Raw genomic sequence first — 22,286 nt, forward strand, 5'->3', positions numbered from 1 at the left:
TCTTGATTTTAAAAGTGGTCATTGAGCAGTTTCCGAAAGTGTCCGATTTGCTGTAGATCCCGCCGTTTTCCCTCAGCCACATACGTAACTGGACAGTCGAGAGACTGGCACTGCAGCTCTCCCAGGCGACCGCAGCAGGACTGGCAGATCTGGCGGGTCAACTGATAGCTTCTCTCCAATCGCGCCATCTTATCGGACAGGACAACCACACAACGTGCCGCATCCTTGAGGCACTCCGGGCATATTCCCGCCATAGCCTGACGACCGCACTCCACCACACAGTTGGTTGTGGAGAAGTATTGGGAGATGGTGGATTTAGTGCCTTTTCCGCCGGCCACTTCACTGGCCGTTCCCACTGTCGGCGTCATCAGCAGCTTGCGGGGCAGGCCGGCAAACCAGTCGTGGACATCGGCGCCAATTAACAGCAGGCAGCGATTCAGGGGCGGGATGATGGCCTTGGTTATGTAGTAGATGGCATTGATTTTGTGGCCCTCATTGGCCAGGATGTCGTGAGGACTGCGCACCAGGCGGATAAGTTGCATGCCCGGCGGGCCATTAACGATAATGAAAGGTACACGCTCTCCGCGCCTTGGAACTTTCCGGGGATCCTTCTGCATCCATTTGCTAAAAAAGGAATTTTATTTTAAATATTTTTAAAATATTTTAAAATATAACTTACCGGGTAAGTGCCAGTGCAGGAACGCAGGCTGTTGGCTTGTAGCCGTTAAGACCACGAAACTCTTTGGCAAAAATGAGATCCTGCAGGTTGGCGCGTCCCGAAAGGAGCTTTGTAAACTGCCGGCAAACGTACTGCTTGATCTGACTGACGTCCTGGGTCTCGAATAGCAATCGCAGCACCTTCTCCAGCATCTTGGCTACTGCCGGGCAGCCATCTCTTCGCACAGTCTCGATTCCTTTGGCCTCGTAGACGGGTTGCGCCTGGTCAGGGGTCTCGTACATGTACCCCACATAGCGTTTCTTTGTCTGCAACATACAAGGTTGGTAGACCTTCTCCAGCTTTAGCTTCACTGGTTGTGGGTTCATGTCGGTCACTGCTTGGGCAATCTCCTCGCCAATCCGAAAAGCCTCGGCTCGATTACGACCCGGGACGAGAACGAACATCGAGTCTGTATCACCATAGACGACGCGCACTTTCCACTCCTCGTTTGTCTCCACCATCTTAATGGCTCGCTCCAAAGTCTCTCGTCCTTTGGACACCACCGAGTCACCCACCTCCACCGCGGGCATTCTTCCACTAAAGTTGGCAGCTGTGTATCCATAGGTTACGTTGGCCATCAGCTTCAAGCCCAGCTGCCGGGAGTGCAGGATGCGCTGAAGGGCTGAGTTGTCCTTGTGGAGCTTCATTGATTGCTTCACCATTTGACGGGTGTCCAGGATCTCGGTTAACATTCGGGGTAGAATACCCTCGCGAACTTCTCGCTTCACAAACACCACGCCACAGGGTGAAACAGTGACCAGGTCGTGCTCCAGAAGTTTTTGGAGCATCTGGCGAGAAACGCGTAGCTGCGAAGCTCCGAATTCGAATGGTGAACTCCCGCCTAGATGCTCCACTCTGCCCAGACAGGTGGAGAAACAGTAGTTGTATCCAATGATCATGCTGGGATACAAACTCTGAAAGTCGAGCACTATCAGCGGGTCGGCATAAAAGCGAGACTGGGGCTCCATTATGAGGGCAAGGTATTCTGGAGCCCGCATGTGGGCGCGTTGCTGGACGCTTGGTGAGAGTGGCACCAGGTTCTTTGGTTTGGCAATCCTAGAAGAAAGACATTATTTTCTGGAGCGGAATCACGACGTTATTCACTCACCTCAGCATCATACTCTCTACTCGGAACTGCGATCCGCGTGAAAGAACTTCGTAGAACTGGATCCCAATAAGCTTAGCCATCTCACTTGTGCGACCCAGAAGATCTAGCTGATCCAGCAATGCGAGGGTACCCCGTACCCGTTCTAGGTAATACTCCATTACTATCCAGCGGGTACATGACGAAGCAAACCATTCGCTCAACGACTTTGAAGAATGCCAAGGACATCTTCTGTGCAAGATGTGGTACATCACGTTCTCAAAGGTATAGGACGTGAGAGCTATCTCCGAGCGCATCAATCGCCACACGTCCAGCAGGATGCGGCCGCAGAGTTTCATCTCCACGTCCAGGTCGGTGAACTGCTCCCTGTCCTCGTCCACAAAGTCGCGAACCTTCTGCGTGGGAACTCGCGACAGCAGAGGAGCAATGTTGAAGCACATGTGCTTAGCCCTGTCGATCACATAGCCCCAGGAGGCCATCTCGATCTCGTAGCCGGCATAGATATCAGCATCCCAGCGCCCGCAAAGCGCCAGCAGAGCTTCGAAAGCCTCCGCCTCGTTGCCAACCACTTGCACCTCTATATCCTTATCTAGGCCGTGAACGAATCCTTCTTTGATGAAATCCTGGGCATCGTTCACCATTATATATCCGCAAGCTTTGTTCGGCAGACTGTCGTCCAAGCTGTGCTCGATGGCGTAGAAGAGGCAGCGAATCTCGTCATACATCGGGTCTGGCTGGAGGTCACCTCTAGTACACACAAACACCTCCAGCGTCATTATGGTGAGGTGGTTGCACTCCACATCCGCTTTGGCTTCCTGTAGGTTCTCCAGGTTGACTTTAAAACCAAAGGTGTTGTCCAGGGTAGCGTGGCTAAGACCAAAGCTTATATCCTGCGGTAGTGGCTGACTATTGCCCTCCAATTGGCGTAGAAAGGAGCTACGCTCGAGTTCCGCTTGGGCAGCACTGCTGGAGACGCTCCGCTCACTGGACTGCGAACTGGGAGCTTCATGATCCTGGGATCCCGTAAAGTCAAGCTTTGTGCCTTTTTTCAATCGACTTCTAGCTGTTCTAGGGGTTGCCTTGGCCTTGCCTACCCCTTGGGTCAGAGGAGTCAGACTCAGGCTGCAGCTTAAATCCTCCCCACCTTCCTCATCACCACTCCCTGCATCTCCGCCGTCCGCTTGCAGCATCATTGTGATTTTTTGACGCTTGATCTTGATCGGACTATCTACATCCTCTCCTTTTGGTGGCTCATCCCGCTGCCGGAGCAGCTCCTTGGCCTTAAGCCACAACTTGGCCTCCTGTCGAGTTGGAGCGCTCTTGGCAGGTTCAATGGCAACTCGGTGGCCACTTGTAAAGTACTCCCGCATTCTCTGCTCGCCTCGATGACGCTGCAACATGGCAGGACCTCCAATGGCAATGAGCTGCTGACGCCTCCACGCTCCCAGTCCACGATCGTTGCCCAAGACACTCTGAAAAGGCTCGCAGTCGTTGAGCTTGTTCCCTGGTATGTGGAGCACCAGAAACCCCACTTCGGTCACCTTGCTTATATCGGCAGGATTGCTATAGAACGGCTGCTGAAACTCGTACTCCGGAATGTCCAACTTCTGACAGCCCCGAAGAACCTCGTCGTAAGAAGGTGGCAACTCCAAAGGAGCGATGACGAATGAATCGTCTTGGACAGGAACTGGTGAAGGGGAATCCTTGACCATAAGAGGACTATCTGTCATGTCGCTGAAAACCGAGGGACTGTTCACAATCAGAGAGTTTTCGTAAAAGCTCCTCATTAACTCGGGCGTATGGCTTTCGTTGCTTTGCGGACTGAGCTGGGGAGTGGTCTGATTTTCCGATGAAACTATTTTGGTTTTAGGAGTCAGTGTCTTGGTTAGGACTTCGGTTCGGAAACTTCTACGCAACCGTTTTAGGTTGGGGGTCTTGCGCAGTTTGGCTACCATTGACTCGTTTTCGGTGTCGGATTCAATAATCTCATCGTCGCTTACTGGTGGTTGGAAGTCTACGATGGGATTTTCTAAATCAGCAGGCTGGTCATCAATAATGATACTTTTTAAAGATTCAGCACCATCCTTTTCACCGAGAGGAGTCTCCGGATTTGAACTCTTTTTTAAATTTCGATCATCTTCAGGTTCCAAGTCTTTTGATTTTTCAGGTACACTTTTAGATTTCTTGTCCATCTCGGCGATAATCCTTGGTTCAGTCTCTTTCTTAGACCTTTCAGTTCCCGATCTAGAAGTTTTACTTTCTAAACTTTTTATAGAATCTTGTTCCTTATTTGGTAGACCAGTCGAAGGGTTTGTTTTATTCTCCTGACCACGAACACTGCGTCGTGCCTTGACATTCCCATCTATATTTGTTATGGATTTTCTGAGTTTCGGTTTACTTGTTTCTGACTCCTTTGCTTTTTTATCTTCTAAGATTTCCCTATTTTGATGTCGAGTACTTCGTCGAGGCCTTTTTGCGACTTCCTCCTCCTTCTCTGGTGATATTTCTTGACCATCCGCTGTCTCAAACATATCAGAAAACGTTGGGTTCTTATCTCGCGGTGTCAAAGAACAAATCACGTGGGTCTTGTCCAAGTCTCGGGTCGAGCGTCGAGAACTGCGGCGGGGAGTACATCTGGAGGGAAAATAGAATTTGTATAGTACTATATATCATGAAATGGGTTTTGAATAAATCTTACTCATTCTGTAAGCGTACAAAACTATTCGATTCCTCCACACTTTTCCTTCGCAGCTCAGACATGGAAATTTTCTTTCGTAATGACATCTCAGGCCTTAAAAAGAATACTTAATTTTAAACAATTCTAATGGAAAACTTTTAACAATTACCCAGGAGTTTTTGCACCTTGATCGAGTTGCAAGCTTAGACGAGGATTTACTATCTTTCCCGGGATTTCTGCATTGCTCTCTATAAAATAATTCAAAGTATTATACAAAAAGTTCCAAAAAGTTAATATAGAATATACCCACTCTTTGCTGAGCTGCTCCCAATAAATAAAGGCAATGGTGCATATTTCTTGGCAGCACTAGATTTTGGAGTGCGTGGTGACCTCAGTAGACTCGGCTGGCCTTTGGGTGTGGTGGGTGTTTTTGGAGGACTTGCCTTCGACTTCAAACTACTCTTCTTTTTGGGTGTACGCTGAAGCTGGTCATCGGCTCCATCGATTTGTGGTAGTTTTTCCGATGGATCCGACACTTTTGGCAATGGTTGACTTTGTGTAAGTTTAAGCAGAAGTTCATCAATATCATCGAGTGCCATGGAAAAGTCGTGCCCTGTTCCCTGATTCGCACCATCAGAATCACAATCCTCATCAGAGGATTCATGGGCGCCAATAGCAGTAGCTGCCATCTCTTTGTCCAACAGCTCCGGAGTAAACTCAACTACAAGAATTATAAAGGATTATTTTGTTTTAAAAAATATGTATCACAAGTTGTACATTTCTTATGTGGTTGTGATAAAGGCGCCAACGAACTGTCCAAATCAATACGCTGTTCATTTCCACTCTGCTCCTCAAGCTGCTGTAGAACATCTAGTAGTTCTAGGTCCTCGTCTCTCACTAAAATAAAATAAATTAATTTTTTTAAACATAATATAATGTATATATTTTACTTACAGGTAGCATCGTGGGGCATTGCTCCAGATGGCTGGGTGAGACTCAGGATTAGCTCCTCATCCACTAGGGTTTCGTCCATGTTTTCAGACTCATCTAGTTCGGGATCCGGCGTGGTTAAAATACTAATGTTACTATTGTTGCTGCAGGCCACATGGTTTTGTATGAAGGATGCATTTATCAACTGTTGCTGCTGATCCTGCGAGCATTCCTCAGGGTAGACAGCATTAGCCAGCAGTTTCTGTAGATTAAATGTGCGACGGTGTTCCTTGGTGGTTGGTAATGTGGTCTGCGCTGTAACGTTGCCGATATGGGTCTGATCCGAAAGAGTTTGATCAGACATAGTGGACTGATCCATAGTAAGAAGCTTGCTTTCCAAGGCGGTGCGATAGAAGACATCGCTCTCGGCGATTTCCACTTCAGTGCGTTCCTGTGTTGGTGGCAACTGAAGGATTGGAACCTAAAATAAATAAGATATTTGTTAAGTAAATGTTCAAATTGTAGGGAATTATATTATTACCGCTAGAACCTTGTCCTCATCGCCAGCTGCAGTGTGTTTTTCGACCAGTTTCTGGCGGCGAATTTTCTCATCATTCCAAATGGCCTCGATGCCCGGATTCGAGTGATTGCCCTTGGCTTTGGAAACCAATTGGAAGCGATTTAATATAAAGTTAGAGCTGACATCCACCTCCAGCGCACTGCAGGCCATTTTCTTAGCATTCCTGACGTCCAGCAGCTGAGCGGGCTTAACATTGGCATAGGGAACCACTAAAATAGAGGATTAATTCAGAGGCCACACAGTTTCTGTGAAAACTTGCCATCATCTTCGTTGTTGCGGCGAAACTTGAGAACCTCCATTGGAACATGCAAGTAGCTCATCCCGTATAGATTGTAGTCAATCATAAACTGCAGGATATAGGGCACATGCGACTCGTGGGGGCTGAAGTTCTTACTGAGAATGGCTCCGCTTTGTAGAAGATTGGCGGCCCGCCGCACAAACCGTGGGTTGAACATGTAAATCTTGAGAAATTGATGCTCCACGCGGTGGTATCCATAAAATGGTCTGTAATTGGTTGGATTACTTTGATAGGAGTCTATCTTATGATCTCAGTACACTCACATTCCCTTGACCAATTGTATTTTGAAAACATGCTGGGCGTTGGAACTGCCCTGACCCAGTGAGATGTTTATGGCTTTATCCAAGTGCATAGCCATTTGCAGGATGCCCCGTTCCAGGGACTCGAAGTCCTTCTTATCGTAGGGAATGTAAAAGTATGGGAATACTCCATGCACATGCATACAGGTCTTCTGTCCATTGGAATTGGCTCCAAAGACGCGCAAGACTGGGACCTATTTTTATAAAAAAAATGGATTTTTTTATTAAAAGTTTATAGAGAAAGTGGAAAGTAAATCGAACTCTTTTGATCTCCTTTCCTCGCAGCTCTGAGTAGCAGGGATCGAGGCCGAACTGCGGTTTTTCCATGTAGAAGTCCGCAATGACCAACCGAACGGAGTAAACCCCTTCGATTTCCGAATCTTTGGCAGCCATTGCCAGGAAATCCTAGTATATCAATCAATTCATGCAACTTTAGAATGGAAAATGTAAAAGAATCTATTTGATTGTGAAATTGCCGGTTTCCCCGGCCCGCGTAAACAACTCGCTCTTCTTCTTAGTTGGACTAAAACGAACCAGCCGTTCCCATTCACAAAATCGCTATCGAATCACTCGGGGGGCCAGGGCTCCTACACATGTATTATTGACATCCCTAACACGATAGGCGAAATGTCAGCAATCAAACAAATTTCACATATATTTTTATGCTAAATTGGTCAATTTCCGTATTATTATGCTGATGAGTCGCGCGCTATGCCGGAGCTGGCTCTCCCAGGTGGCGTAAGTAAGCGGACAACAGTCCAGAATTCCAACGTCCGGATAAATAACAGTCCCGTTCCTTTGAAAATTCCGCAGCCACAGATGCCATGCCAATGCAAAAGCGCCCGTCCTGCGAAGCAGACATAACTCCGGGACCGGGTCGTGCCGGCACTTCCACAGCAATCGGAGGCAGAGCAGTAACATAAAGCCAGCTGGCGGGGAGTCGGCCGGCGAGACAAACTCATCCGTACCTAAGAACAATGTGATTAAGGCGGTGGCTTTTACAGGCGCAGTAAGATAGGAATCAAATGTCCAGAAGCGACTGAATTATGTACATATATGTTTTTTCCCTCTCTTAGTTTACTGTGGGATGCTTTGCAGGAGCTACCATTATGGAATATGAGAACACACGCAGCCTTATCCTGGCAAAGGCACGCCAGGCGAGATTTGGCTGGTGGCAAAGTCGATCCCTGGCCGATCGCGACTACTGGACGCAGCTTAAGAATGACATCCGCCGCTACTGGGATTCCCTGACGCCCGGGGACAAGATGTTTGCACCGATCTTAGTCTGTAACGCACTGGCATTTGCTATGTGGCGTGTGCCTGCCCTGCGTAATACAATGATGACCTATTTCACATCCAACCCTGCAGCGAGTGAGTCATTGTATCCTTCAGCAAAGAGTTTAAACTAAACAGTTTTGGTATAGGGAGTTTTTATTTATTTAAGGAATTTTGTGTTCCGAGGTTTGTACAATGTAACTATACCATTTCTGCGTTGGTGCTCCAACATATTTTTCGGACAATCACTAATCGAATGGCCCTTTCCAGGAGTCGTCTGCTGGCCCATGTTCCTGTCCACCTTTAGCCACTATTCGGCTATGCACATATTCGCCAATATGTATGTATTGCACAGCTTCGCCAATGCAGCAGTGCTCTCGCTGGGAAAGGAGCAGTTCCTGGCAGTCTACCTCAGCGCCGGTGTCTTCTCCAGTCTTATGAGCGTGCTGTACAAGGCCGGTACGAGTCAAGCGGGGATGTCTTTAGGCGCGGTAAGAATTCCTGATCCTTGTAACAACAAGAACGTTAAACATTTAATAAAATTTTAGTCCGGCGCTATAATGTGCGTGCTAGCTTACGTGTGTGCTCAGTATCCTGATACGCAACTGAGCATATTGTTCCTGCCCGCCTTGACGTTCTCTGCTGGAGCTGGAATAAAAGTTATCATGGGCATTGATTTTGCCGGCTGCGTTATGGGCTGGAAATTCTTTGACCACGCAGCGCATTTGGGCGGAGCCATGTTCGGCATGTAAGTTTCTATTTACCCAGTATTGTTCTATCTATTTATTAAATGGATATTGCAGATTCTGGGCTACATACGGAGCGCAAATATGGGCAAAGCGCATCGGTCTGCTCAACTACTATCACGAGCTGCGACGGACGAAGCAGAAATAGCGTGCCCTCTAGGAAATGACCAAGTGAACGAGCGACAGTGGAACTAAGGCTTTGCCGAGGAGATCGTGCTGACATTTTTCTGCCTTAGAGGTTCATTGAGTTATGTTTAATAAAGCGTGTCGTGTACATTTCGCTTCTTTGCCGGCTGCGGCTTTTCCTCCTTTTGATTAAGTCTTATGCGGCGTGCTACATCTGCTCTGCGCTGAACTAACTTCTCCCGCAGTTCCTGAAGGGACTCCCTTTCCGGGGCGTAGGATATGTGCAGCACTCCACCATAAAAGTTTCTGGCATCCAGCATTTTTTTAGTTCTTCTAGCTACATCTAAGCGTTCAAATTTAACGGCGAACACATCCGTAAAGGCCTCTAGCTCCACTAAAATGATTAAAAGTTACACACAGGATTCCAGCAACAAGTTCACTTTCGAATCTTACTTTTAGGTGCCATTTCCGAAGTTATGCAAACACAGGATTGAAGTTTTCCAAAACTCTGCAGCTTTGCCTTCAGATTACTATAAAGGTTTATTTTGGGTACGCCAAATATTAGCAAATGTTGCGACTCACTAGCAACAGTGTATACCTGAAAATAAAGTTAGGCCTCAGTTTATAAAACTTTACTCTTACTATAAGAAAATGATAATTTTTATACTTTGACAGCTTTTAATTCTCGTCCCTGTCGATATTGCAGTCTCGTGGTACAATATTCGAGACGTTTGTGGTGGTCCACAGTTGTGTTTTCCATAGTTTACCATCAAAATATTTTTATTTTCGAGTCGAGTTTGTGTTTAGTTTAGCCGGGTTGCAGTGTGGCCAATTGAGGTTTGGCCTCTTTTCGAAAATTTTATCTTAAACCACTAGGTTTGAAACTATTCAGTTTTAATACTCTTCTTCTAACAGGCATTATAATATATTTAAAGAAAAAATAATAATCTAAAAAACTAATTTCTTTTTTTTACTAAATAATTTTGTAATAATAAAATTTGTACAAAACATCCAAAGTTATCGATAGTGGCCTTGGTTCGATTACCACAGAATTTTCCGGAAGAGTTCCATCTCGAAAAATGGCGGGAAATCGAAACAGCTTGCCGCCCGGCATATAAGCCGCGTAAACTGAACTCGGCAGGTCATTTGCTAGAAAATTTTTGAATCAAACACTACTGGTTTTCCACGTCGCTTAATCTAATTTCACCAGAAAAATCACTGCTGAAGTCAAGGAAAATTAATCACACAGCTATGTCTCAAATGGCGTCCAAGGAAAACATTGCAGACAACATGGAGAAGTTCTCCCTTAAGGTAATTAAAAATGACACGTTTGTGTTTATGCAATACGAGTCCACATTGTAAATTGTTAAACGAAATTTCACGGCTATACATAGACATACTTATAGTTCTTTACGAATGCGTTTGTATGTGTATTCCCGAGGGAGTCTAAAAACGACATATTTCTACGCAGCAAAAACTACATACATATATGAACGCCTTTCTTTTATTGTCTTTTGGTAAACAGAGCCCCAGCAAGAAGATATTGACGGAGAACACCAGCAACGTTCGTAAAATGTCCCTTGGTAACGAGGAAAATGGCCAAGTGATCAAGGAAATTGAGAACAATGCCGGAAAATCAGGTGGCCCCGCTTCAATCATGGAAAAGTCGGTAACTCCTTTTGATCCGTCACTGGAACCTTTGCTGAAGGAGAACCCACGCCGCTTTGTCATCTTTCCCATTCAGTACCACGACATCTGGCAGATGTACAAGAAGGTATGTATATACTACTTTTTTGTGTGTGTATATCAGCGTGCAGCCGGAAAAACAAAATTGGGCGGCAAAACTGTTGAAGGGCGGGCAGCCAGCGATAAAGCCCGCCAAAAGCCGGTCACGTAGCCGACGTGTATGATTACATGAATCAAACTTTATTATAGCTAACTCACTACTTCCCCCTCCTCCAATCCGACCCTATCCCCACCCTCTGAACCCTCATGGTTCCACATACATATGTACATCGTTTTGGCGGGAAAGTGAGTAATATAGTAAATATGTGCATATACACACATTATTGAGCCGTGTACATATTCAATTAAATTATATCAACAGTTTTTATCTACACTAAATTCTTCTGAATTTCACCATAAAAGAAACTGTCCTTTTTCGGCAAATCTTAGCCATTTAATCTCGAAACACTTCGGCATTCAAACCAAATAGTGCAATACAACAATTTTTATTTTTTATTTAAAGGCTGAAGCTTCTTTCTGGACAGTCGAGGAGGTGGACCTTTCCAAGGATCTTACCGATTGGCACCGCCTTAAGGACGATGAACGCCACTTCATCTCCCACGTGCTGGCCTTCTTTGCTGCTTCCGATGGAATTGTAAACGAGAATCTGGTTGAGCGCTTCAGTCAGGAGGTTCAAGTCACGGAGGCTCGCTGTTTCTATGGATTCCAAATTGCCATGGAAAACGTACACTCGGAGATGTACAGTGTGCTCATCGACACTTACATTAGAGATCCCCACCAGCGCGAGTACCTGTTCAATGCTATTGAAACGATGCCGGCGGTGAAGCGCAAGGCAGATTGGGCTCTGGCCTGGATCTCCTCAAAGTCTGCCAACTTTGGAGAGCGCATCATCGCTTTTGCTGCCGTAGAGGGAATTTTCTTCAGCGGTAGCTTCGCCTCCATCTTCTGGCTGAAGAAGCGAGGTCTGATGCCTGGTCTGACCTTCTCCAACGAGCTGATCTCCAGGGACGAAGGCCTTCACTGCGACTTTGCTGTGCTAATGTTCCAGCATCTCGTCCAGAAGCCACGTCGGGAGCGCATCATCGAGATCATCCGCGACGCTGTGGACATTGAACAGGAGTTCCTCACAGACGCCTTGCCCGTGAATTTGATCGGCATGAACTGCGACTTGATGTCACAATACATCGAATTTGTTGCGGACCGGCTACTGGTAGAGCTGGGCGTCGGAAAAATCTACAACACCAAGAATCCTTTCAATTTCATGGAGATGATCTCGCTGGACGGGAAGACCAACTTCTTTGAAAAGAAGGTGGGAGAGTACCAGCGTATGGGCGTGGCTACCAACCGACTGGACAATGTCTTTACCCTGGACGCCGATTTCTAGGGCTGGTCCCGGATGTATGGGCACTACCCATTATTTTCTATTTCTTAACATTGTATCTGACCTCCTATACTATATTTTTACTAAGTTAATCTAGATTAAGACGGCTCACTGACTTTTCAAATATTATAATAATCATCATTAGGACCTCTTTCAATGATTGAATTTTGCAATTATCAAATACTTGACAAGGAGCGTACCTTTTTTTCAAATTCATTGTATATACCACGCTTAAATAAATTTATACGTAGACTATTAAGCACCAATCGACGAAGTGTTTTATCTTTTAAGCTGGCCATTTTAAAACTTTCTTTTGAATCTTGAGAATTCTTTATCAATCCACTTGAGCAGAATACCTTAGATTTGAACGGCAATATTTAATAGACAAAATAAATCAGGAGCTATTTTACTCGGTGACCATTCGATAAGCACTGTAGGCCGTCTGGGCCCCTAAAAGTTGTGCCAAACCTTTTTGCTTATCTTATCTTGATTACATTTTTTTAATTAACTTTGCTTTAACCAATTTTTACAAGCGTCAAAATGATAAACTATAAATCACAGCCATTCCAAGATGTGTTTAAATTTGCAATAAAAGCTTAAATTTTAAACCAAATATATTTAAATTTCGCGCCATTTTTGTTTGTAATCGAACATCGATGATTTGGGAAAAATCAGCTGGCACTTTATTTGGAAAGACTATGCTTGGAGGGTGCAGCTTTTATCAAAAACAATCTCAACTATAACGGTGTACGTGTGGAGTGTGAGGGGATGGTAACCTCTCGAACCGCAATTGACTGATTACCTTACTATCAAAAATACCGCATGACAAAAAATATCTTTTTGTACCGTTGATGGCTTCCTGAAATGTACACCGCGCACAATAGTAGCTGCGAATAAAGAATGCAATGAGCACATCATGGGTGGTAGCGACCGGCGAGGAGCAGTGCACCTTGTTGCCGACGGTAAGCTCCACCAGATCTGGAGCTGGATCCGACGAAGAGACACCAAATGGAACTATCCGAACCAAAGTTAAGTTACGGCAATTACAGCGCGGATCTCGAGCGCCTCTGCCTTTGCCAAGGAATCTGCGACGGCTCGGATGCTGTACCCTAAGCGTCTTTTTTATGGTTCTGATGCTTCTAGTCTACCTGCCACTCATGGACGTCCGCAAGCGTTGTGGTAAGAAAACAAGGCGCACTTTGTACATCTGTTTCTAATTCATGCTTCTTTCTAGCTGGCTTGCCTGACTGGACGCTGGAGACCTCCCGCAGTGTATCCGATTACATAGACGCAGGACCAGCGCTCATTGTGCCGAAGGACTTTTGCCGGAACAAGACATTCCTGGTAATTGCCGTCTGCACGGGAATGGGAAACTTCGTCCAGCGGCAGACAATTCGAGAAACCTGGGGCAACACCACAGAGTTTAACTACCCCGCCTTTGTAAAACTACATGGTCACCTAAAAGGAAGCTATCTGGACGTGATGCCGTCGCGTCTAAAGATGTATGCAGACTACTTCAACGGAACAGACTCCACCCTCACCGCCACAGTACGAATTGTGTTTATTCTGGGCCGCAATAAGGATGAGTCACTTGTGGGAAACGAGACTCTGACTCGGATCCATAATGAAGCCGAGCAGTACAACGACATTATCCAGGAGAATTTCGTGGACAGCTACAATAACTTGACTCTGAAATCTGTGATGGCTTTGAAGCACGTAGCTCGAAGTTGCTTCAACTCCACGGCCTTCTTCCTCAAGTGCGATGATGATACATTTGTGAACATCCCAAATCTGCTGCACTTCCTCCTCGGCGGTACAATTCCGCTCTACAACGATACACTTGACTATCACGATCGAACTACATACCTGGCCAAGTTGCCATCGAACCGATTGAACGCCAGCACTGAGGTTATGTACGGTCACCAGTTTTGCAAGGTGACTCCTGTAAGCGACGTAACTAGCAAGTGGTACATGCCCGCCTACATGTATGCTCCGACCGCATATCCGAAGTACCTATCCGGGGCTGGATATCTGCTCTCCATCGATGTGGTTCAGCGATTGTACGAAGCTGCCCTAAACACTACGTTAGTCTACCTGGAAGACGTTTACATCACCGGACTGTGCGCCCAGCGAGCCGGGATCCCGCGACACCACCATCCCCTGTTCAGTTTTTCGCACTCGAAACATCTGTGCGCCTTCAAGGGCACCATTGCACAGCACCAAGTGAAGGACGACAGTATGGCCGAGGCCTGGAACTTTGTGTCCGACTACTCGATAAAATGTCCTCCACCAGAGCGCTTCTTTAGCCAGATTCGACTACGCAAGAGGCCCGTTTGCTAATCCTCGTTCCTTTTTATTTATTTTCTTTTCCAAATTTGCATTCCTAGTTGCAGGTTTGCTTTGGTTTCCCAATATTGAAAAAATGGTGATATTAAACGCCCCGACAGTAACAGAAAAGTTCTCATTATATTTTAGTTAAAATATTTAATACAAGCTATGCCGACCTACTCAGTTCTTATTAAGTATTGATATTTTTGCTTAGAAAAGCCACCCCAAAACTTCATATCAACGTTAAATATATTGCACAAATGGATATAGCTTCCATGCTAATCGTTAGGCTTCCCATTAGATTTTTCACAAGACATTGAATGTATTTATACCATTTGATAAGATTGGAGAGTAATTTATTTTTCATTCAAAGATTAAAAAAAAATTAGGCGCTTAATCTGCCGCTAGTAGATATATTAAACTAAAATAAAACTAATCATGACATTATGTAAACGTGTGATAGTTAAGAACGCAGAAATACTTACTGAATCAAATTGCCAATATGTGTTTGTGTTCTTTAAAAAATAAAAACGTTAAACAAAATAAATATAAGTATTATCGTTTGTCTTTTTTTTTTAAAAAAGGGTGAGAAACATCCTCCATGAAAACAGGACAAGTTTGTTGTATAATAGCTCTTCAGATTTTATTTACCAATATAATAAACTTAGAACTACACACATTTATTAATATCCATTAATCACTTATTGAATAATTAAGTGCATCTGGCTTTATTCCTCCGCTCGTATATTCAATTTTGAATAAACATGAAGAAGCCATGGAATCCGGTTTCCGTTTTCAATTGTTCCAAACATTCCTTGGGATTGCAGGCTTTACAAACTTCTTGGAAACATAACAATGCATTCTTAAATGCAACAACTAATCCTATGGCATTGGGGGAAATTCAAAAATGTTTTAGTATTGATCCGACTTTGTTTATACACTGACCTTAAGCTAGGAAACGAATGTAAGCTGAAAATTCATTTTTCAAAGGTTGCAAGTTCATGGAAAAAAAAATGGAAAACAAAAAATTGCGATTCAAACCTAGGATTTATTGGACCGAACCCTAATCACCACACACTAGCCCTTGATAGGCGCAGTTTGTGGAAGTGCGTCATCCACTGAGTCGGTCCCAGGTGCTTCCTCAGCACTTTTCTCATTTCCATCCGTACTAGTTAGAGCAGCTTCTCCGGCTTGTTTGGATGAGCTGTCTACCTTGTCGTTGTCATCCTCCCTTAAAAGAATTTCTGGTGGCTCTGCCGTCTCCAGTGGTAGTTCATCAATTAGATCATTACCATCCAGATCAGTCTCGTCTTCTTTTGGGGTTTCGGAAGCAGCCGGGCTCGGTCGGCTTAATGCTTTGATAAGCTCTTCTGTGGCGTCACTCAGCTCTATGCCATCCATGCCTATGTCGTCGTCCAAGCCGCATTCCATCAGTTCCTTTGGAGTTTCTAGCGATTCCGTATCCATGCTTTCTACGAGTCCAGTAGAGGGTTCCCCACTTTCACTACCAGTTTCCATGGGCTCGGCTGTCTTTTCTTCTACAGCCTTTTCAATTCCTGGACTTTCTTCCGCATCGTCACATTTATCCTTATTTTCCGCATCCACATTCGTTTCTTTCTCCGAAAGGACCTTTTCGTCATTAGAATCAGCAACAGTGTCTTTTATTTGATCACTTTCAGTGTCTTTAGTTTCTGGGTGTTCCTTCTCTTTGTCTTCAGTATTTTCCGTCACAGTCGCTTTGTTTGTTTTTGGGTCTTCATCCTGATCCTTCTCAGATATTTGTTCTTTACCATCCGTGAGTTCTTCTATTGTTTCCAAAGTGTCGGGCTGTTTTTCGGTTTGCTTGTTGCTTTCCAAATTGCTTGTATCTTCAGGTTCCTGTAACGTTGCCTGATCTTCTTCAGGTTCGGGGACCTCATTGTTTGTGATTTCAGCTTCATTGTTTGTCATGGAGGTGTCTTCTACGTCTTCGGTTGTAGGTGGAGATTTAGACAGGTCTTTACTTGGCGGACTTTCAATAGAGGCAGTGTCCTCGGAACCCACTTGTTCAGTTGTTTTGTTCGTATCTTCAACATATTCTTGCTGACGCTTCTTATTATCTTCCGCCCATCGGCGAGCAACCTCGAACTCATCCTCAGCTCTCCTCAACTTCACCACCACCTTCATTTTCAACTTGACATCGGACCTCTTCATTTCTTCCATACGTTTCCGTTCCAGTTGGAGTAACGCTGGATTGGGTTTGTTCGTTGTCTTCTTGCGAGGCTGCTTTTTGTGAGTCGCTGCCGTTTTGAACTTGGTGTTTGGCACCTCCATATCCACCTCCAGCAAGCTGGCAAGGATTGTGGAACTTAAGGCAGCCACATCAATGTCCGTCGGTTTTTCCGATGTCTCCACTGTCTCCGCCTTAGGAGCCGCTGACGTCACCGAGGTTATTGTCATGATAGGCTTCTCATGTTTATCCTGTTTTTTAATCGGTGGCTGGATCCTCCTCTCCTGTATTTTCTGAGCCAACTTAACCAGCATCTGCGATTTATTGGATGACTGCATTGATGCCTTTTTGGGCAACGTAGAGTCGCTATCTTCGTTGTCCGAATCGATGGTGATGGTGTCTGTTTTGGGTTCCACAATTTCGATTTCATTATCCTCGTCGTCGCTGGCTTGTTTTTCTGAAAAAGTATGGGTAACAAATATTAATATATGTGTTAATAATAAATAAATATTTTTTATTTATAATCTTAAGTAATAAACCTCCTCCTATTAATAAACACAATTTAATTTTGAAGCTGCCTCACATAGAAAATGTGAATAATTTTAATGTCACAATGAGATTGGTGGAAATATAAATAATCTTATTTCTACAAAGTCCTAAAATGTTTATCAAACGCTGAAGGCGTTATTTTTCGAGTTAACTTATAATTTCTTAATAGAACTAGATTCCTTATCCTTAAAAATTCCAAAAGTAATGTTTTTTTTAAATATTAAGAAACCGCATCTCCTCCAGGGGGAAATTGGATCGCAATTTCTGTAGCTTTCGCTCGTTGGGTCTTTGCCTCTCCATTTCTCTGCCATAGCACTCGTAGGCAAACTTGGCCATCTGCCAGCGCAACTTGCAGGCCTTTGCATCCCGTTTAAAACGAGGCAATCGTCGAGCAACCTCCGGCCATAGACGCTCTCTGGCTGCCACATCACTGTAATCCCCATGTCGAGAGTTCCACAGCGTGGGATAAGCCCGCATGGCCAGAACCAGTTGCTGGACGAACTGCTTATCATCTGGCATGTCCTTAAGCTTTTCAACCGTTTCGGTTCCGTTGGGAAGGCAATCTTGCAGCGGTTCAAACTCATCTCTTAGATCCTGTTCGTCTATTTTGTACAGAAAGTATAAGCTGGCCAAGTACTTTGAGTACTTGAGCTCCAAATTGGCAAAGGCTCTTTTATCTTTTATGTTTTTCAGTCGGAATGTCTTGTACATCTCATACATCTGCTGCCAACGTTCCACGAGATATTCGCAGGGATAGTCTGTAAAAAAAACGATTCGATATAACTTTATTTAAAGATATAATAGAAAAGAAGCTTACTGGGAGCCGATCTCCAAAAATTCTGCCAGAGAGATGTTCTGGTTTGCTCATCAATGCTGTTGAACTCGGGATCGGTGGATTTGCGCCAGAGGACAGGATGGCTCTTGGCAAAGTTTATGATACGGAGGTCAATGGCACGCACATCTATTGGAATGACCCCCTTGGGTTTGATTTTCCCCAAATTACTCTTCTTCTGATCTTTGTTTTCGATGGTATTCTCGATCACATCCAGTTGCTTGCGCTCGAAACCATCGCCGTCGTCCTCGCCGCAATCCACGGCCAGCCACTCGCTCCGAGGTCGATCCCTGTTGGTCAAATAGTTGGTGGCTTTGTCGAAGTAGCCCTTGAAGCGTTTTCCCTGCTTCAGACGCCTTTCGATTCTAACGTAGCGCTTACGAATATTCTTCCATCGGAGTTTTATGTCGTCTCCGCGCGGAAAGTGAGTGGCTATTACGCGCCACTGCTTCAGAGTGACCTCCTTCTTTCCATAATCCGGGTGTCTAGTGCACCAGATTGATGGGTATTCGCGGAGTAGTCGAGTCAGCTTTCGGTCATAGGCGTGAGCCTGTTCGTTTCGATTCATGCTCTCCTCCGTGCCCAGTTCGCCACAATCCTCGTTGTCCAAGTCATCGTCATCTAAATCGTCATCCAAATCGTCCTGATCATCGCAATCCAGGTCTTCCACCTCCTCAACATCATTGCCATCCTCAATGGTCGTCTCCGCAGGCAATTCCGTTTCATCCTCATCGATGGGATCGCCTTCGGCTCTAACTCCCAGTGGCAGTAGAGGTGGGAGTGGCTCACAGTCCTCGCCCTCCTTTAGATTGGCGTGCAAGCTCTTTCGGTATTCGTAGACCTGATTGTGAAAGCTGTTGGAGCCCCTGTTGAACAGATCCACGTCCTCCAGCTGGCCATAGCAAACATAGTCCACGGCTGCAAGAGATGAGAGATTTAAATGGTTAATCCTAAAAGTGAAAAACTACTGCCAGGTTCTATTCCATTGCCTTTCTGGATTGTATTTTGCTTACACATGGACAAAGCTAAAACCAAATTTGATCACCGAAGCCAATGCAATGGAACTCGCAGAGTTTTTCTCTAAAAACACAGCATACTTACATGCTCTCTAAACGAAAAGTCACAACTCCACACGACAAAAATAATAAACACACGCGCGGGAAAAGGAATTCGGAAAGTAAGCCCCATCCATGTGTCGAAAATACGCACCAAAGACAGTAATAAAGCACCTGAACCATCTTCAGGTTCTATTATCACATAAATCTCTGCATAATCCCTAATCCTAAGCAATAATATTCCCTATAATGGAGATTGATTGTATATCGGAACTCACCAGCTGCCAGCTGACCATTCTCCAAGCTATTTGCATCATTCTTGAATCCCATTTCGCGCATGTCCACCAAACACTTCTCCTGCAGGTTCTTGAAACGTCCAATGGCATATGTCATTAGATACGACATGTGAATGTAGAGCTCCTTGAGATCCATATAGCCGCGCACCTGGTTGTAGGCATTCGAGTGGGTTAGGGACACCACCTTACCCGTGAGATGTGTGCAGATCTCCATGGCACTGAAAATTTGTTCCTGCAATTGGTTCCGCGCGTGTCCAATCGGATTATCGGGGTATACTCGGCGCACCAGAGTTGAAGTCTTGGGCCCTGGCGGGCCTGGATGTCCAGCCGTTGCTGGCTGACCTCCGTTTACGTTTGATGGCGGGGCTTGTTGTTGGGATGCAGCTGCCGGATTCATGCTTCCGATCCGTACAATCTGAGGGGATCTTTGTGGCTGATTATTTTGCGGATTGTAGATGCCAATGTTACTGCCAAGGCCCTGGGCCTGGCTCTGTCTACCAACAGCTGGATGCGTAGGTCGCGCTGGTCGGATAACAATGCCCGGCGGAAGACCCATTGGGGACGCCGCCGGCGGCTGCTGTGTCGGGGGTACCTGTCGCTTTACTTGGATCAAACGGCCGTTTGGCAGTCGATACGAGTCCTGCTGTGCCGCACTATTTAAGTCCACCCGGAAACCGTTAATAGTGTGGAATACAGGACCAGAGTTTCGCACCGGGTTGGGCACTACTGTACGGCGCACTACATTACCACTTGGGCCATTTTGGCGGTATCGTATTCCCGAACCACTCAGGACTAGAGGCGGTGGCAGACTGTTTCTTTGCATTGGCAATGACCCACTTCCACTTCCATTACTTCCGCTACTATTGCTGGGAGTCGGTCCTGTGTAGTTCTGCTCGACAGTGACGATCTTGGGGGTGGTAGTGACATTGGCGGGTAGCACCGGAAGGCGAGTGCCTAATTTAGGTTGGTTAGGTGTTGATAGCTGGCAATCCGGTTCTAGCATGCTGAGAAGATCCGGGGTGCAGACTACCTCATCGTTGGAAGCGGGTTTGGGACGCTTTGCCGGTGGGGGCTGAGCTGGTTTGGTTCTCTTCGGAACCGCTGGGCTGCTCTGGCTGCGTTTGGAGGCGTTCGATTCCACGCTTTCCATCGAGTCTGACAAATAGTTAATCTTCCGGCAGCAAGTGCTGTTATCCTTGAGCATAAGACGACGAATTTCGATTTCGGGCAGCGGTAACGCTTGAATCGCTCTATAAAAACAAAGAGAGATTTTAGAAGATATTCTGTTTTAATGTATTTCCAAGGGCATACCTTTTTTGAGTCTGGATGTAGTTTACCAGGGCCCAGTGCTGGGCACGCAGGGGCCAAAGAATCTTGGAGGTGCAGCTGAAGCAGTTCCAGTTCTCATTCTGCTCAATGTCCACTACCACGCCCTTGGAGAGGTTCTTCACAATGCAACACTTGCAGAAGACATAGGGACATGTCGAGCAGCAGTACACCTCGCCGCCTTGGCCGCACCAGCGGCAGTACAGCTCAGAGCCGTCCTCACCCTTGGAGAACTCGCCGCTGTTATAAAAATCGTGGCACTTGACGCAGTGCGTCACTCGCAGAATGGGATGCATCTTGATGTTGTTCTCGGAGACTGGAGCACATCCCAAATGGAGGCGACACACTGTGCAGTGTACTTTACGCAGATTCACCAAATCCACGGAGGAAAACATCTTTAGGTAGAACTTACGTTCCTCGTCAGACAGTGATGCATCTATTTCAAACTTCGATCCTAATGGGTTGGAAGGATGCTATTGAGACATGGCCCTTTGTGTATCTATGGGATCAACAAATCACTCACCTGAGAAGTCTGCCTCCACTTTGACCAGTGGAGACGACGATGGCGTCGCCGCCGCATCGCTACCGGGGGTGCTGCTACTCATCTTGAGGAGCTATTCCCTTTCTGGCCACACGTGCTAATTCACTTTTACAATCACTGCAGCTCGCCTGGAGACACAACAATAAAGGCGGCACGTTTGGCTCTTTACTTTCAGTTCAACAACAACACCACTAGAATGCCGCGTGATTTTTTGTTTATTTGTGAACTGATACGATAGCCGGTAAGTAATAGTATCACTAAATCTCCGGGAAATAGTAATTCGACTAATTTTGTAAGATATTCACATAAACGCCGCCCCAGCAGAAAAAAATTTTTTCACACAAAATGGCGTCTTCTTCGGTACCCAGACGAACAAAAACGAGTGGTACACGAAGTGTACATGAGTACGGATTCGGCACTAAAATTCCGAGGGTACGACTTTTGAGAGATATACTTTTTTCTATATATTTGCCAGGATAAAAAGATCAAACGAATTATCTTAGGATCTCAAATCGGTATTATCTAAGTACAGCCATTAGTCAAAATTAATATATGTGATCTCTTCACAAAAAAGTTTGCTGATAAGGATGATAAAAATTTTTTTCAAGTTAAAACACTATTTAGTATTCAAAATATAATTTCAGTTGTTTTTAAGTTAAAAAATATATAAAATATTGAATTTTTTGTTGCGTTGGTAACCCTATAACTATCATGTTGTCCCTTTTCCACTCACGGAATGTCGGTAAGAACACGAACTGTGCGATAGAGATAGATGTGTCTTTTGAAATATGTTACTTTAGCCTAAAAAACCCTTACCTAAAAAATAATTTATCAAACCATTAAAAACCAAGGAGAAAATAATAAAATAAATACAGTTTGCAAATAATTGCAAATTAATTTTGCAAATGTCTACGGAACTAGTTCTCTAAAGTGATATTAGTGTGACCGCATTGATATACCGATATTGCTTAGTAGTATTGTTTAGTAGGAAGTAGAGGTGCAAAAACATCGATGTATGTTTTTCCCAAAACATCGATAAAACATCGATGTTTTTAAAAATTAAAAAAATATTTTTTAAATAAGTTAAATAGATAAATAGACATACGGTTGTAATAAAATTTTAAAATTTAAAATTAAAATTTTTAAATTTTAAAAATTTTTAAATTTAAAATTTAAAATTTACGTACCTCTTCTTTGCTTGTTCTCTTGATAGTGACGGCACAAAAACATCGATGGTCAAAAAAAAACATCGATGTTGTGGAAAATTCA

General features: G+C 44.9%; 6 protein-coding genes across 8 annotated transcripts; 3 read left to right on the forward strand and 3 right to left on the reverse strand.

Moving 5' to 3' along the window:
- Positions 1-8: 8 nt before the first annotated feature.
- On the reverse strand, positions 9-7,152 carry PolZ1 (DNA polymerase zeta catalytic subunit). The gene is made up of 12 exons (XM_017252905.3): positions 6,869-7,152; positions 6,572-6,801; positions 6,270-6,514; positions 5,972-6,219; positions 5,455-5,911; positions 5,278-5,397; positions 4,811-5,221; positions 4,670-4,748; positions 4,522-4,614; positions 1,827-4,457; positions 680-1,774; positions 9-624 (listed from the first exon to the last, which is right to left on the reverse strand). The coding sequence occupies exons 1-12, from the start codon at positions 6,998-7,000 to the stop codon at positions 9-11; spliced, it is 6,357 nt and encodes a 2,118-aa protein (XP_017108394.2). The 5' UTR covers positions 7,001-7,152.
- A 36-nt stretch (positions 7,153-7,188) lies between these two features.
- Positions 7,189-8,902, forward strand: rho-7 (rhomboid family intramembrane serine protease rho-7). Of its 2 annotated transcripts, none has more exons than XM_017252430.3 (6): positions 7,189-7,345; positions 7,421-7,616; positions 7,684-7,978; positions 8,153-8,373; positions 8,431-8,630; positions 8,686-8,902. In XM_017252430.3, exons 1-6 carry the CDS (start codon positions 7,299-7,301, stop codon positions 8,774-8,776), a joined length of 1,050 nt encoding a protein of 349 aa, XP_017107919.1. In that variant the 5' UTR covers positions 7,189-7,298; the 3' UTR covers positions 8,777-8,902. The 2 variants fall into 2 exon arrangements, with proteins under 2 accessions (XP_017107919.1, XP_070134957.1); XM_070278856.1 differs by having other exon boundaries at positions 7,208-7,349.
- On the reverse strand, positions 7,783-9,630 carry LOC108132863 (RNA-binding protein 48). The gene is made up of 3 exons (XM_017252431.3): positions 9,422-9,630; positions 9,208-9,352; positions 7,783-9,148 (listed from the first exon to the last, which is right to left on the reverse strand). The coding sequence occupies exons 1-3, from the start codon at positions 9,512-9,514 to the stop codon at positions 8,883-8,885; spliced, it is 504 nt and encodes a 167-aa protein (XP_017107920.2). The 5' UTR covers positions 9,515-9,630; the 3' UTR covers positions 7,783-8,882.
- A 233-nt stretch (positions 9,631-9,863) lies between these two features.
- On the forward strand, positions 9,864-12,147 carry RnrS (ribonucleoside-diphosphate reductase subunit M2). Its single transcript, XM_017253054.3, has 3 exons — positions 9,864-10,065; positions 10,280-10,528; positions 11,003-12,147. The coding sequence occupies exons 1-3, from the start codon at positions 10,006-10,008 to the stop codon at positions 11,882-11,884; spliced, it is 1,191 nt and encodes a 396-aa protein (XP_017108543.2). The 5' UTR covers positions 9,864-10,005; the 3' UTR covers positions 11,885-12,147.
- A 410-nt stretch (positions 12,148-12,557) lies between these two features.
- LOC108133214 (beta-1,3-galactosyltransferase 1) lies at positions 12,558-14,761 on the forward strand. The gene is made up of 2 exons (XM_017253053.3): positions 12,558-13,060; positions 13,116-14,761. The coding sequence occupies exons 1-2, from the start codon at positions 12,787-12,789 to the stop codon at positions 14,219-14,221; spliced, it is 1,380 nt and encodes a 459-aa protein (XP_017108542.1). The 5' UTR covers positions 12,558-12,786; the 3' UTR covers positions 14,222-14,761.
- A 119-nt stretch (positions 14,762-14,880) lies between these two features.
- On the reverse strand, positions 14,881-21,402 carry ADD1 (ADD domain-containing protein 1). 2 transcript variants are annotated; one of them, XM_017253037.3, is made up of 5 exons: positions 21,000-21,402; positions 20,462-20,930; positions 19,133-20,400; positions 17,785-18,717; positions 16,985-17,725 (listed from the first exon to the last, which is right to left on the reverse strand). In XM_017253037.3, exons 1-5 carry the CDS (start codon positions 21,079-21,081, stop codon positions 17,181-17,183), a joined length of 3,297 nt encoding a protein of 1,098 aa, XP_017108526.2. In that variant the 5' UTR covers positions 21,082-21,402; the 3' UTR covers positions 16,985-17,180. The 2 variants fall into 2 exon arrangements, with proteins under 2 accessions (XP_070134000.1, XP_017108526.2); XM_070277899.1 differs by lacking the exons at positions 16,985-17,725; positions 17,785-18,717 and adding an exon at positions 14,881-16,875 and having other exon boundaries at positions 21,000-21,398.
- Between the last annotated feature and the right edge of the window lie 884 nt (positions 21,403-22,286).

The sequence above is a fragment of the Drosophila bipectinata genome, chromosome 2R, assembly GCF_030179905.1.
Source record: "Drosophila bipectinata strain 14024-0381.07 chromosome 2R, DbipHiC1v2, whole genome shotgun sequence".
In the NCBI taxonomy this organism is placed as follows: Eukaryota; Metazoa; Arthropoda; class Insecta; order Diptera; family Drosophilidae; genus Drosophila; species Drosophila bipectinata.

Bases quoted from the DNA above. Each gene is read 5' to 3' on its own strand.
- PolZ1 (XM_017252905.3), bottom strand. From the start codon at position 7,000: ATGGCTGCCAAAGATTCGGAAATCGAAGGGGTTTACTCCGTTCGGTTG. The intron at 5,912-5,971 runs GTAATAATATAA...TATTTATTTTAG, and splicing joins ATGAGGACAAGGTTCTAGCG to GTTCCAATCCTTCAGTTGCC. The intron at 1,775-1,826 runs GTGAGTGAATAA...TCTTTCTTCTAG, and splicing joins GTAGAGAGTATGATGCTGAG to GATTGCCAAACCAAAGAACC.
- rho-7 (XM_017252430.3), top strand. From the start codon at position 7,299: ATGCTGATGAGTCGCGCGCTATGCCGGAGCTGGCTCTCCCAGGTGGC. The intron at 7,346-7,420 runs GTAAGTAAGCGG...AAAATTCCGCAG, and splicing joins AGCTGGCTCTCCCAGGTGGC to CCACAGATGCCATGCCAATG. The intron at 7,979-8,152 runs GTGAGTCATTGT...GGCCCTTTCCAG, and splicing joins CACATCCAACCCTGCAGCGA to GAGTCGTCTGCTGGCCCATG.
- LOC108132863 (XM_017252431.3), bottom strand. From the start codon at position 9,514: ATGGAAAACACAACTGTGGACCACCACAAACGTCTCGAATATTGTACC. The intron at 9,353-9,421 runs GTATAAAAATTA...CTTTATTTTCAG, and splicing joins GAGAATTAAAAGCTGTCAAA to GTATACACTGTTGCTAGTGA. The intron at 9,149-9,207 runs GTAAGATTCGAA...TAATCATTTTAG, and splicing joins TTCGGAAATGGCACCTAAAA to TGGAGCTAGAGGCCTTTACG.
- RnrS (XM_017253054.3), top strand. From the start codon at position 10,006: ATGTCTCAAATGGCGTCCAAGGAAAACATTGCAGACAACATGGAGAAG. The intron at 10,066-10,279 runs GTAATTAAAAAT...TTTGGTAAACAG, and splicing joins TGGAGAAGTTCTCCCTTAAG to AGCCCCAGCAAGAAGATATT. The intron at 10,529-11,002 runs GTATGTATATAC...TTTTATTTAAAG, and splicing joins TCTGGCAGATGTACAAGAAG to GCTGAAGCTTCTTTCTGGAC.
- LOC108133214 (XM_017253053.3), top strand. From the start codon at position 12,787: ATGAGCACATCATGGGTGGTAGCGACCGGCGAGGAGCAGTGCACCTTG. The intron at 13,061-13,115 runs GTAAGAAAACAA...GCTTCTTTCTAG, and splicing joins GGACGTCCGCAAGCGTTGTG to CTGGCTTGCCTGACTGGACG.
- ADD1 (XM_070277899.1), bottom strand. From the start codon at position 21,081: ATGAGTAGCAGCACCCCCGGTAGCGATGCGGCGGCGACGCCATCGTCG. The intron at 20,401-20,461 runs GTATGCCCTTGG...TTGTTTTTATAG, and splicing joins TACATCCAGACTCAAAAAAG to AGCGATTCAAGCGTTACCGC. The intron at 16,876-19,132 runs GTGAGTTCCGAT...ATACTTTTTCAG, and splicing joins GAATGGTCAGCTGGCAGCTG to AAAAACAAGCCAGCGACGAC.